Raw genomic sequence first — 13,751 nt, 5'->3', positions numbered from 1 at the left:
GCTGTCCTACCTTTCAGGATTATGCCCAGTCCTATCAGGCTCTCCAGGCAAACTTCTCATAAATCCCAAGAAAGCCACCTTCTTCTTTCGGCACTGGCTTCACATTTCGCCTTGTCGCTTATCTCCAACTCAAAGCAAATCGGCCCTCCTTCCACATATGCCCCACGACCCACCCAGTTCCATAATCTACCAGCAGACATCACCTAACTGCCCATATCTGCAACTGTGGCTGAAAAAATAAAACTCAGTTGCATGTTGGTCAAAATTCGATGGCTTTTGTCCAGCGCCCGGCGAGTTGAGAAACTCTTGGGTTGCTCAATTTGATAAAAGTCCCAAGCAGCACGGGGACAACTGCCAGGTGACCGGCCCTGGGGATGGTGGGTGGCCAGGCCACAGGAGGGGCTGGATCATGGGCAGGCATTCGGCTGTTTGCAGGCGAGTCTTGAGTATGGACGCCAAGGAGGAGTGCACAGGCCATGGGCCCGGCGCAGGCAGCATAGGCAGGTGGCCTGGGCTGACAGTGGATGAACCTCGGCGCTTGGCGGGGCAGTTAAGGCTTTATGCCGGCCGCCCTGGAGAGTCGCCGGAGGGTGTTTTAGGGAGGAGATGACTATGTTCAGATGTATTGGGCACTTTTCCAAAGTGCAGAAATGACATTTCTGGTTGGTCCTGAATGTCCGCCTTGGCCCGGCTGCCTCCTATCGTGCACAGGGCAGTTAACCATTCAACCGATAACACCTGTGCCCACGCAGGTCCTTCTCAAAGGGCAAGGTAATACTTTTCTCTCAAATCTTCTGGCCTTGAAGCTTCCAGTTGGTGGAAGAGGGAAGACTGGAGGGCGGCGGCATCCGGGAGGAATCCTGGTTCCATACGGGCTGGCCCGGCCAGCGTCTGGAGCAGCCCCACTGACGAGGGACCTGATGAAGCGGATGGAACTCAGAGCCTCTGCATGTGAGTTTGGGGTGAGGGGATGAGTCGGGAGGGTTTGGGGTTGACAGTCAATTGTCTGGGGGTTTTGTGAGGCCCTGCTGACCAGAGCCATGGGCAGGCAAGTGTTCTCCAGGTGACAGGAAGCTGGAGGACGCCTAGGGACACCGGTGGGGGGGTGGGGACACAGCAGCCAGGAGTGAGGGCAGCTGGGTTCCTAATGAGCCAGGAAGGTCAAGACCCCATTCCTGAGTGTTTGGGCAGAACTCTTTCATCACTGGCTGGCCCCGGTCTGGGGGCAAGGACTAAATCTATTGAGTGTTTCAAGGCAGCGTCAGCTTGAGCTCACTGTCCCTGACCCTTTGCACTGTGACTGACTTGTTTCTCCGGCAAAGACGACCAGGCAGAGCGTCCAGAGTTTCCAGACGTGGGAGACTTATCCTCCCCACAACCCGCACCTCTCCCCGCCAACACACACACACACACACACACTGGCATGGGAGAAGGGGCAGGAAAGTTATAGATCTCTCTTAATAAGGGTAAAACGGGGGAAATTCCATGCAATCTGATCCGCGAGTTAATCCTTCCACTACCTTGAACCCCACATCCCAACAGCTGCTGTGGTCTTCCCAGGAGGGGCGGTCTTCCCGAGGCCTGCTGGGAGGGCCACAGGCAAAGTAGAAAGGGATCCAGGATTAGTGCCCTGAGAGGGTCCCCAAACGTAGAGTCACTCAGGACGCTGGCTTTTGGCTGCACATTCCCGCCGAGATATTTAATTCCTGCAGTTTTCAAGACCAAAAATCTTTTAATCGCTCGGTTTAGTTTTGAAGTCTTGGGAAACCAGAGAAGAGCCCCATTGCTGCGTTCTCCGGCAGCTCTGGGCCAGGTCTGGGCTCAGTGCGGGTGTCCAGGCGGGCTTGGATGGAGTCAGGAACGGATTTTTCCGTGAGGACATAAATCTGCAGCACAGGCATTCGCTGGGTGTCCTCACAGCGCTTACAGGTTTTTGCATATATTATCTCAGCATCTTCTACACAGTTCTGGGAAGCAGCTGTTATGAGGTAGATAGCCAGGTGAATCATGTAAGGCTGAGCTGTTTGCTCGAATTAGTGGGGCTTGAAGTCGGCCTCCATTCTTATCTGGCACCATCTGCTTTGCAAAAATCTCTTATGGTTACTGTGTGTCACTTACCCACATCTATAATGGGATCGATGCTTCTTAAGCACCTACAGAGAAACCTGTCCCAAAAAAGGTGGGGGGGGGGGAAACATAGATTCTTCCTTTGGTACCATGAAAACGTTACTATAAATATTTGTTTTCTAGGTTTTTCTAGATAAAAATCAATACAATTGGATGCCAATTCTTGTCTTTAAAAAAATCATTCTGTCGTTTCTATCAGGGAATGTCTTCCATTGCACAGAACAAGAAGTCTAAGAGCCTATTTTCAAGGCTTCTTCCGATGTCTTGTTCTAAAACACAGACAGTCCGTCCATCTTGCCAGTTCAGGAGTGATTCTTGGCGCTTTGAAACGCAAACATTCCTCCCTCCAGATGATCTTCATACTCCTCACACTGTTCGCGGGACGAGCGGCCGCCAGGGCTACAGGCTCCTCCCGGGGCTGCCAACAGCAATAAGGCATCGGGAATTTTCCACCAGGGGCTGTGTGCTGGGAGGGGGCCCAGGGCTTGCTCTCGGAGGGCTCCCATAGGGGGAACCCTGGAAGGAACAAGGAGCAGCTGGGGCTCAGGGCCCTCACCCCTTCTCGCTAGGGGCTGGGGGCCTTACCAGACTCTGGGGGCTTGGAGCAGAGTCTCCGAGAAGAAGCAAGCCACCCAGAGGCAGCTAGCTGTTCACTCCTGGGCTTGGACGTGCACACCCAATGGCACGCACACCTACAGCCTCCCTGGAACAAGAGGAAAGTGAAAACAGATTTAGAACGACGGGTCTGTTTCCATTGGAGGCCACTCTCGGGCACAGGAGGCCGGCAATAGCTTTGTTTTCCAAAGTCTCCTCCTTGCCAGGCATTTACAGAGGCATCTGGGCTACACTTAAATGAAGAAAAAATAAACATGTGAAACCATATTTTTTTTATTCTGCAGCATACTGCAAAAGTGTCTCCTGTTCAACATCTCAATGAGACATGCTCATGGGTTTAAGGGAGGAAAACTCCCAACATCCAGCTCCTGGCTCCGTCCATAACCAGTAGGACAGGCTTCAAGGGCCTGCCACCTGCCAGGTCCCACAAGACTGCACCCTCAGGAGTGGCCCATGCCTTTTGGATGCACTGTAGAATATCTCATTCATCTTGAAATTCGTAATGATTTTTGAACAAGGGGCCCCGCATTTTCATTTTGCGCTGGCTTCTGCCAATGATGTAGCCCGTCCTGAGAATGGGCAAATGTGACCTGCGGTGGCCTGTACTCTTCTGAGAAAATGCACAACACGGCCCTTTGTATGTGTCTGAAGACTAAGCTAGAAACGCCATGCACTATTTCACCGGCGAGGCTTTTGTGTTAATGAAGACTTCTGTGATCTGAAATTTCATACCTCTCTCAATTCATTTTGAATTTCTTAAAACGTTTTAGAAACACATCCCTGGAAGTATCGCTGGTCTCCCTCCGAGGGCTGAGCCAGTCATATCTTTACTGACGTGAGTGATATTCTTTGGGGCCAAGGACAGGAGATTTGTTCTCAGGGGGCCATCCAGGAAAATATAAATGCCCTATGTTGGCCAAGATTGATACATGACGTAGGCTGAGTACCCAGGAAGGGCTGGGTGAAAGAGGACTGAGGTGGTAAGAACAAACCTATCATCAAACCAAACAAACTTGCTAGGGGGGTACTTGATTGTCCAAGTCCTCAAAAGAATGTTCTGGGCTCATTTGCCTCTTCTTGGTCCTCTCTTGAACCCATTACAATCATTCTACCAAAACTGTGTTTACCAGGGTCTGCAGTTTCCTTTGTGTTGCTGAATCCCACAATCATTTCTCAGTATTCGTTCAGATTGCTTGATTTTTCTGATGATTTGACCTGGTGCATCACTCTCTCCAACATGGATCTTGTCCTCACTCACTACGCTGGGCTGCCTCCCCTCTCATGGCCACTCCTGTGCCCCATGCTCCTGACTCCTCCTCATCACCCAATCTCTGATGTTAAAGGGTTCCTGAGTCACTGGGCAGGCCCTGTCCTTCCCTGTCTATGGGTGTCATCCAGTCTCATGGCTCTTAATCCCAGGTGTATGCTGTTGTGTCTCAAACGGCCTTCTCCAGTCCAATCTCCTCCCTGAACTCTGCACATCTACATCGAACCACAGGTGTCCCCACCTGGGCAGTGATAGCCATCTCAAACTCAACACGTTCAAAGCAAGTTTCTTTTCTGCCCTTCACCCTCCAAACCTGCCCACCTCCTACTTTCCTTACCTTCTCAATAATTGGCAGCTGCATTCCTCAAGCTGTGTGAGCAGAACCCCTGGGGCTGTGTTTGACTCCTGTCTCTCACACCCCACAGCTAACCTGTCAGTGAACCTTGTCAGCCTCACCGACCTCTTTTCAGCACTCACCTTTGTTACTGCTGGGATCATCTACCTGGATCATTACAGGAGTCTGCACTGGTCTCTCTGATTCAGCCCAGGTGTGATCTTGGACAAGTTACTTTACCTCTCCAGGCCTCAGTTTCCCTATCTGTAAATGGGGACAACAACATGCACATCACAGATTTCTTAAAGGATCAAATAAGGTAATGCCAACAGAAGCACTTAGCCTATGTTTGGCATTTTGCAAATAGTACATTTAGCTGTGATTGCTTTACATTAATAACTAACATTAATAACTTAGTATTAATAACTAACAGCTTCTGTGCACCTGGGCTCAAAAAGCTAAATTTACAGAGAATGAACATTAAACATCATTTTTAACTATATTTTATTTAGCATTAATAAATCTCAGTCGTATGTTTTCATTTTGACACCACATTTTTAGTCACTGAAATATATCCCCAGTTCAGTTTCACAAGCTTATAAAATTCATGGAAGAGTTACCTTATTCATGGAGGTTTCTGGCCCAGCTAGGACAATGTCCTATTGCTTGTTCTCATTTCTGTTTTGACATAAAGACCCAAAAGGAGGTACCACTGAGCTTTACTGGATTTCCACAGGAAAGCCTGGCAGCCTGGGATCAATGGATTCATACACTTTTCCAATCTGGAGAGGTTGAGTTATTTGATTGCTGTATGGGTTACTTACTGTAGTTGGCACTTGCTCTTGAGTTTCCACAACTACAGTCTTCCAAATTCTTCCTTCTCTGTGTTCTCTAACCTCTCCTTAGATTCTGTCTTCTACACTTTGGGACATAAAGCTAATTACTGCCTTGTTGTTTTCCATGACAAATGGGAAGACACCAGACTGTGCTCAATGTCCTTTCTGGGAAGGATCCACTTCTCATATTCAAACATGAGCGCTTCTTTTCTACAACCTCCCACGCTGCCATTCAACTAGTCTCCTGTATTGACTTCCTAGGGCTGCTGTGACAAAGTGCCACAAATTGGGTGGCTTAAAAGGAACAGAAAGTTATTCTCTTACAATTCTGCAGACAGGAGTCTAAAATCAAGAAGTCAGCAAGGTTGGTTCCTTCTGAGGACTGTAAGGAAAACTCTGTTCCATGTCTCTCTCCCAGCTTCTGAGAGTTGCTGGCAAATCTTAGCATTTCTTGGTTTGAAGATACATCATTGCAACCTCTGCCTCCTCTGTCATATAGTGTCCTCCCTATTTTTCTGTGTCTTCACAAGGCCGTCTTGTGATAAGAACACCAGTCTTACTGGTTTAGAAGCCTACCCTATTCCAGTATGACTTCACTTAACTAATCATGTCTGCAACAACCCTATTTCCAAATAAAGTCACATTCTGGGGCACTAGATATTAGGACTTCAACATTACCTTCTTGGGGGGAGCATAATTCAGCCTATAACATCCCTTATACAAAACTTTCCCTTGAAACATTTTAACTGTGAGTCATCTAATCATCATTTAACACTTTATTTTTTTTAAAGATTGTATTTATTTATTTGACAGAAAGAGAGAGATCACAAGTAGACAGAGAGGAAGGCAGAGAGAGGGAGAAGCAGACTCCCTGCTGAGCAGAGAGCCCGATGCAGGGCTCGATCCCAGGACCCTGAGATCATGACCTGAGCTGAAGGCAGAGGCTTAACCTACTGAGCCACCCAGGTGCCCCTCATTTAATACTTTAGACAATACCCATATCTTTTTACCTTTTTTTTTTTAAAGGTTTATTTATTTATTTGAGAGAGAGAGAGAGAGAGAGCAGGCACACAAGTTGGGGGAGGAGCAAGGGAGAGACTCTCAAGCAGACTCCCCACTGGGCATGGAGGCCAATCCAGGGCTCAATCTCACTGCCTATGAGATCATGACCTGAACCAAAACCAGGAGTTGGACACTAAATGACTGAGCCACCCTGGTGCCCCATACCTTTTAATACATTTCTTGTGTAACAGGTTTTTATCAATCTATGCCCTGAAAAATGAAAAACAACAACATAGCAAATCTAGACAACTATCTTGTCAGGAAAAACAGCTTTGCAAAGGCAGCAGTGTGTTTTATTAAATGAAAGTCAATAATTTCATTTAGAAATACTTATCTGCTATATTTGTAGTGGATTCTAATTAAATCCGGTGAGTTGAAATTAGAGAGATCATGCCTCCTGAGAAATGCTTTAGAATTTTTTATGGCTGCAGTTACTTAAACTTACAGTTTTCACTAAAATCAATAGACTGTTCAGTCTCACTGAGTTGAAAATGGTCTAACCACAAAGCTATGGTTTTCATCTGTATTAACACAGGCTTCTCCCCAAACCAGTGCTTGTTATGAAAAATAGATTTTTCTTTGGTCATCCAAAAGAGAGGGGAAAAATTTCATCTATAAATTGTCATATCTATATGATGTGGGCACGATATTTTGCATTGATATCCCTGAATAGCACAAGCAAGCTCTAACCACCATGATAGTAATAAGTTGGTCATACAGTTATCCTGCCTCCGGCTGTCACAGAAAGACTGCCCTTCTTCTGCGGCAGCTGTAGATGGCAGAGAAATCCTCATAAATTTCAACTACAGATGCCGAACAGTCTGAAAAATAACCCAAGGAAAGTTACAGAACGTTTGGAATGGTAATGAACGAAACTTCATTTTTAGAGCCCAAAACTCCACTGTATGGCCCACCCAGAATGAATATGAAATAGTTTTTCCAAAATATTACTTGATCCCTTCCTCCTGATTTTTATATATTTGTGTAAGAGGATGCACTATAATCGTACCTCCAGAGTATACCTGAGCTTCTAGAAAAGAGATCTGTTTGCTTTGTACATTAATAAGAAACACAGTGCCCAACATGTATTTAGGAAATACTAGGTGTCGTTATTTCATTTGGATATAGCACAAAAGTCATTTCTTTTCTCATGTTCATTTTGTTAGTTCATCTCATTAAGGTGAATCCAAATCTACTTTGAGTTTATTCTTAGTTCCTAAGGTGTGGCATTTGTGAAATAGCTAAGTAACAATGAAGAGTCAGTCCAGGGGCTCCTGGGTGGCTCGGCGGGTTAAGCCTCTGCCTTGCGCTCAGGTCATGGTCTCAGGGTCCTGGGATCGAGCCCCATGGTCTTGCTGCTCAGTGGGGAGCCTGCTACCCCCTCTCCCTCTTCCTGCCACTCTGCCTACTTGTGATCTCTCTCTGTGTCAAATAAATAAATTAAATTAAATTAAGTTAAAAAAAAAGAGCCAGTCCAGTTGGGGCGACATGAAGAAAAGACAGGTTTTTTGAACCAAACATTTTCTTAAATTGCTGAATATCAAAGTTGAAACAATTCTGCATACTTACGAAGTCCGAGGACCATTTCTCTTTAAAGGCAGCTCTTCCTTTTCCTTGATAAGCTCTAGGAAGCTAGGTTGTATGTCTCCGCTATGGACCCAACACCACGTCAGGAGCCCTTGGGGCAGACGGATGTGATGGCTCATTCCCAGATGACTATGAGTCTGTTCCCACTGCAGGCCAGTTCAAAGTTGAAAATTGGCTGAGTGGCCAAACCTTCCAACTCTTCCTCTAGACAGGAGTGTCCAGGGGATACAGGGTAAAGAAATTCCCACATACCTGGCCTGTGCCCTCCTTCCCCATCACCCTCACGCCAGGTCTAACACTGTGGGTGGGGAAGGGCCAGCAAGCCACGTCTGTCCCTAGGTGAGCTACTCGTAATGGGATTGAGTTTTCGAGGGGTGAGGTAGGTGACGGCTACAGGTAGCCACAGGTGAGATTTCTGAGGCATGGGGACATCATGTGACTCAAATGTCCTACTGGCCTCACACCTTCACCCCTCCAGGCCGTCTGGATGCCAGGGGAGAGCTGAGCTCATACTCCAGCAAATGAAGAATGAACTAGAAGTGCCCAGGACTTCTCTTGCTGGACAGTAAAAAGGCAGGAGCAGGGGGCTGGGAGAACAGTGCTTCAGTCCCTTGTCCTAGCCAGGCTGTTCCCACTGGCCACTGGGAGACAGCTGGAGTCCAGGCAGGCTGGGAGGTTGAACTCCACCATGTGCTCCTTTCTTTCTGCTCCTTTTTTATTTTTTTAAATTCTTTCTTTCCTTAAAAAAAAATTGTAGCTCACAGACAACAGAGGAAGGAGCAACATAAAAGTTATGGAAAAAAACCCTCACCTTTCAGATCTGGTGCTCATAAAACCAGATCCAGTTTGAGGGGCCGACAGTGCCCTGGTGTTTTCCACAGCTGCCCTTCATGGATTTTCATGTTACTTTATAGCCCTGGGGCTTTCTGAGACTCTGCTGGGGACAAACCCTACATCCTGCTGGCCTTCCTATCTGTGCTCATTCAGCCTCCCGAAAATCAAATTACTTGGTTTTGCCTTTTTTAGCAACTCCAGCTCAACATTGCTCCATTAAACTTTTATGGGACCTGCACCCTCTCGGTCTGCTTGCCAGAGTGATTTGACTTCAAGTTTTCCCTGGAAGAGTCAATGTCTCTGAGATGTCTCTAGAGACAATGTCTCTGGTCAAGTAAGTTTAGGATTTTCTGGGAGGTTCACAGTGCTTGCATGCATACTACGAGCAGTGAGAAGACCAACCGTCACCAGCCCTTCTCTAACCCACCTGACGTTTATACTCCTCACACAAGACATCCTGCAAATCTTAAATCCTAAGTCCTGCTCACTCACACAACTAGACCACAGATCACCCACCCAGGAGTGTGCTTTGGGGACTTTGTGAACCCTAGTGCAAGACCCAACATTTACTCCTGGAATGCCTTATCTTGTGACGCTCAACCCCACCCACTCAGCCTGTCAAGGTCTTTTTGGAACTCGAGTCTTAGAACCATATTTGTCTTGGACTCCCGTCTCCCTAGCAAATGCTTCCTCAAGCACACACACATGTGCAGGAAAAGAGTAGCTCAGAGGTGAAGCTAGTCGCAGCTCTCCAACACGGCTGGCTTGTTGAGTTCTGCACGCACTGCCCCTCTTGGGAGGCACGCTTGGGCAAGATCCTTCCGGAGTATCAGGGATGAGTTTTATGTGGTTTCCAAGGAGATGCATTCATCTGAAGTTGTTTTTCCATCCGACGGCCCCAAAGTGAAAAGTGGTTGCGGGGAAGTTGAATTATGACCTAATGCCAGTAGCAGCTGCTGGTAACTACCGGGAAGGGGTGAGGGGGCTCGTGGCTGGGAGTTGGAGGCTCATTAACCCCCACTTCTTAAATTAGCAAATCCTTCTAGTACAAGTTTAAAAATAGAAACCTAATGGTTTCTAAAATTAGCACTCATGGCTCTCCATAAATATTTAGACCTCCAATAAACTTCTGGTCCACTTCCCTAGACTAATGGGGTCAGGCAGGCTTAGCTTCTGTGCCACATTCTTGAGGATCAGTGTACTTAATGATTGACCTTGACAAGCTAGAGCTTTGAGAAGCCTCAGAATGTCCTGGACCAGGGACAGCCTGCACGGCCATCAGCCTGGGGACAGCCTCCAGGCAGGACTGGGAGCATCCCAAAGGCCATCTGGAAAAGTCCGAAGCCTCTGGGCTTCCTGGAGGAACCAAATGTCTGGGTTGGCCTGGGACTATCCCGATTTCACACCGAAAGCCTCCCCGTCTCCAGCAATCCAGAACGGTCGGTCACCGTGGCTACCTGGACCACTGCAAAAGGACCGAAACCAATGTTCCTGGGATGTCTTTGGGGAGAAGAGTCAACTCTCTAGAAGGCTCCGATGATACCCGTCCCCTCCTCTCCCCACCTCCGGAGGTCTTCACAGCAGTGTCACGCCTATTTATTTGAGCACGTGGTTGAAGGAGGAGTTAAACTACAGAGAAGACCAGCCAGGCCAGGCACAGTACTTCATCCCCTGCTCCCAGTGCCCCGTGTGTAAGACAGGATGAACTGCTGCTGCGTCCCTGGGTTACGATGGGGAATAAACCGGGCAGCACAGTGTCTGCACAGCGCCCGGCATTGCTTACATCTGGAAGTTGGCGCTTTGGGTGTCAGCTCGGCCAGGCTGCTCAGCACATCGGGGGGAGGGGGGAGGATGGCTGAAGCAGCCCTGGCCCACACAGCAGAGCGACCCCTGGGTGGGACCCTCTCCTCCCTTGCAGTGACTACAGGACAGCCGGCCCTGCTCTGGGCAGCAGGGACTTGCCAGGGTCCCTCCCACACAGACCCCCACCCCAAGCCCAGCATCTCCACAAACTGGACCCTTGCTGCGTGGAGGGAAAAATCCTTCGTGGGGAGTGTGAAGTGTATATGAAAAACACGGTGTCCTGAACAAATCATCCTTGCACAGGTGTGGGTATTTTTTGTTTTTGTTTTTTAAAGATTTTATTTATTTATTTGACAGACAGAGATCACAAGTAGTCAGAGAGGCAGGCAGAGAGAGAGGAGGAAGCAGGCTCCCTGCTGAGCAGAGAGACCGATGTGGGGCTCGATCCCAGGACCCTGAGATCATGACTTTAGCTGAAGGCAGAAACTTAACCCACTGAGCCACCCAGGTGCCCTCAGGTGTTTTAACCTTAATATTGTCCCCACTGCCAGAGGACTGCATGTCCTGTTCAGCACCACAGTATTTCACTGTCCCCTGGTCTGGCTTGTTAACTTGCACAGAACCAAGAATCACTTGCTATGAGGCTAAGACAGCTCAGCCCAGTACATAGTTTTAAATCCAGCAAGAGGATGGTACAGGCCCCCAGTGGAAATGTGAACGTGTTCGTTACTACCCAAATCCTGCACCGGAATGGAGCAGGGATTTTGTCCACCAAGGACCCAGGGTTCAAGACCATCGCGGGGAGTGTCTGTGTGGCCCAGGTGGGAAAGACCCTACCGACCCACAGCTTGCTCCCTGCAGCCTTCCCTCGCTTAACCGAGATGAAGGAAGAAGTGAGTTTTGCCTACTGGGTTCTTCCTTGGCTCCGGATGCTTCGGTGACTCATCATCTACCGAGAAACATCCCTTTTCAGGACCAGGAGACACTTTGGGGCCACGGGGTCGAGCTCCCTCATATTAGAGAAAGAAGCTGAGCCCGGAAAGACACCCTGAGAGTCACCCAGTGGGTAGGGGTGGCAACACGGATGGTCACCCTGCTCCAGGCCACAGAGAGGAGCCCGTGGGGTCCACTGGGGTATTTCTACTCACCCGCCCACCCTCCTTTCTCCCTTATTCTTTCCTTGCTTCCTTTTCTCTGCTTCTCTCCTTCCTCCCTTCTAATATTTCCTGAGTGTCCCCTAGTCGTCCGTCACTACATAGGTGCTGGGTCCTTGCCCTGCAGAAGTGTGCTGGATTTTGCCACGGTTAGAATTTTTAAACCTTTGAAATGGCTCTGCATTCCTGTCTCTCTGGAAGGCCGGTAAAAGTGCCCCGTTCACAGCAAGCCCACCCCTCTGCAGAGAGGTGTGAGGGGAAGTGGCCTGCCTGGAAGGGGTGGTTGCTGATTTGTGGTCCTGCCTCAGCACGTCAGGCACGGTGACCTTGGTCATTCCCGGGCCCTGGCATCCGTGGATAATCTCTAAGTTCACATCCAGCTCCAGAATTCTGGAAGAAAGCATCAGACCTGCCTGTGGGTACAAACCCTCTCACGTCCCGAGAGCACAGGGAAGTCACCCATTTTTGGAAGGAATTTCATCCTGACCGGCAATCTGAGGCTAATTTCTAAGTCATAGGCAGCACACACCTTAACTCTTGTCAGTCCCTGTGTTGGTTTAACAACGGGAGTGACCACTAACCAGAGGGGACAGAATGAGATTCGAATGCAGCATTCGTGTTTTAGGGTGCACATAAGGTAGAACTTTCCACAAGGCTTGCTAAGTGCTGACAGATCAGGAGGGGGGCTCTGGACGGCCCTTCCTTGGGGTCTTTGGGACGCACAGGCCAGCCAGACGTCTGCCTTCATCTCTTCCCCTTCTGGCCTTCCGGGGAAAACTGACGGGCAGCCTACTCCATCACCCAATGAAGTCGCAGAAACTATTTTTAAAACTGTTAATTGCTCTACAAACTCCCTATGGAAAACTCGGTTTCGGCGGCAGAAATAAATGCGTCAAGATAATCTTTAACCCATTTCCTCTCTCTCCCCGCCCCGCCTCCCGGCTTCATTAGGACTCCGGCGGGCGCGTGAGCGAGCCCGGCAGCCGGCCACCGGGGCCATGGCCAGCACGGCCGTGCAGCTGCTGGGCTTCCTGCTCAGCTTCCTGGGCCTGCTGGGCACGCTGATCACCACCATCCTGCCGCACTGGCGCCGCACGGCGCACGTGGGCACCAACATCCTGACGGCCGTGTCCTACCTGAAGGGGCTGTGGATGGAGTGCGTGTGGCACAGCACGGGCATCTACCAGTGCCAGATCTACCGCTCGCTGCTGGCGCTGCCCCGAGACCTGCAGGCGGCCCGCGCGCTCATGGTCATCTCCTGCCTGCTGTCGGGCGCGGCCTGCGCCTGCGCCGTGGTGGGCATGAAGTGCACGCGCTGCGCCAAGGGCACGCCGGCCAAGACCGCGTTCGCCGCGCTGGGCGGCGCGCTCTTCATCCTGGCCGGCCTGCTGTGCATGGTGGCCGTGTCCTGGACCACCCACGACGTGGTGCAGAACTTCTACAACCCGCTGCTGCCCAGCGGCATGAAGTTCGAGATCGGGCAGGCCCTGTACCTCGGCTTCATCTCCTCGTCCCTGTCGCTCATCGGTGGCACGCTGCTCTGCCTCTCCTGCCAGGACGAGGCGCCCTCCAGGCCCTACCAGGCCCAGCCCAGGGGCGCCGCGGCCACCACCGCACCCGCCTACCGACCCCCCGCCGCCTTCAAGGACAACCGGGCCCCCTCGGCCACCTCGGCCTCGCTCAGCGGGTACAGACTGAACGACTACGTGTGAGTGCCCAGCGCCTGGCCCTCCCCGAGCGCACAGACGCCGCAGCACCCGGACTCGCACCCCTGCCGCGTCCCGGCACCCTGCTGACTTCTGGACTACTCTTCGGTGTCCAGAGGAATAATATGAACTCGAGGGAGTGGGCTTAGAACAGAGAGAAGGAGGGAAGAAAAGGGGGAGAAAAGCTCTATATACCAAAGACTTCATCCTTTCTGGTTTTTTATTTATTATATGTATTTATGTGGGTGATTTAATAACCGCTGAAGGAAAGGCAACTTGGGAGTTTGGTCTGTGGGGTTTGTTTGCAATACAGGAATAAAACTTTGGATGTGGTTGTCAATGAAATGGACAGTATCTGCTTCCGTTTCCAGTCTGTTCTGTCTGCTGGGGTCGTATGACCACAGCACGCCATCAGGGCCCCATGTT

General features: G+C 49.9%; 1 protein-coding gene across 1 annotated transcript; it reads left to right on the top strand.

Moving 5' to 3' along the window:
* Window positions 1–818: 818 nt before the first annotated feature.
* Window positions 819–13,499, top strand: CLDN14 (claudin 14). The gene is made up of 2 exons (XM_046001507.1): window positions 819–951; window positions 12,571–13,499. The coding sequence occupies exon 2, from the start codon at window positions 12,618–12,620 to the stop codon at window positions 13,329–13,331; it is 714 nt and encodes a 237-aa protein (XP_045857463.1). The 5' UTR covers window positions 819–951; window positions 12,571–12,617; the 3' UTR covers window positions 13,332–13,499.
* Window positions 13,500–13,751: the final 252 nt, after the last annotated feature.

This window comes from Meles meles, chromosome 4, assembly GCF_922984935.1.
Source record: "Meles meles chromosome 4, mMelMel3.1 paternal haplotype, whole genome shotgun sequence".
Classification (NCBI taxonomy): Eukaryota; Metazoa; Chordata; class Mammalia; order Carnivora; family Mustelidae; genus Meles; species Meles meles.
This window is presented reverse-complemented; position numbering and strand designations above follow the sequence as displayed.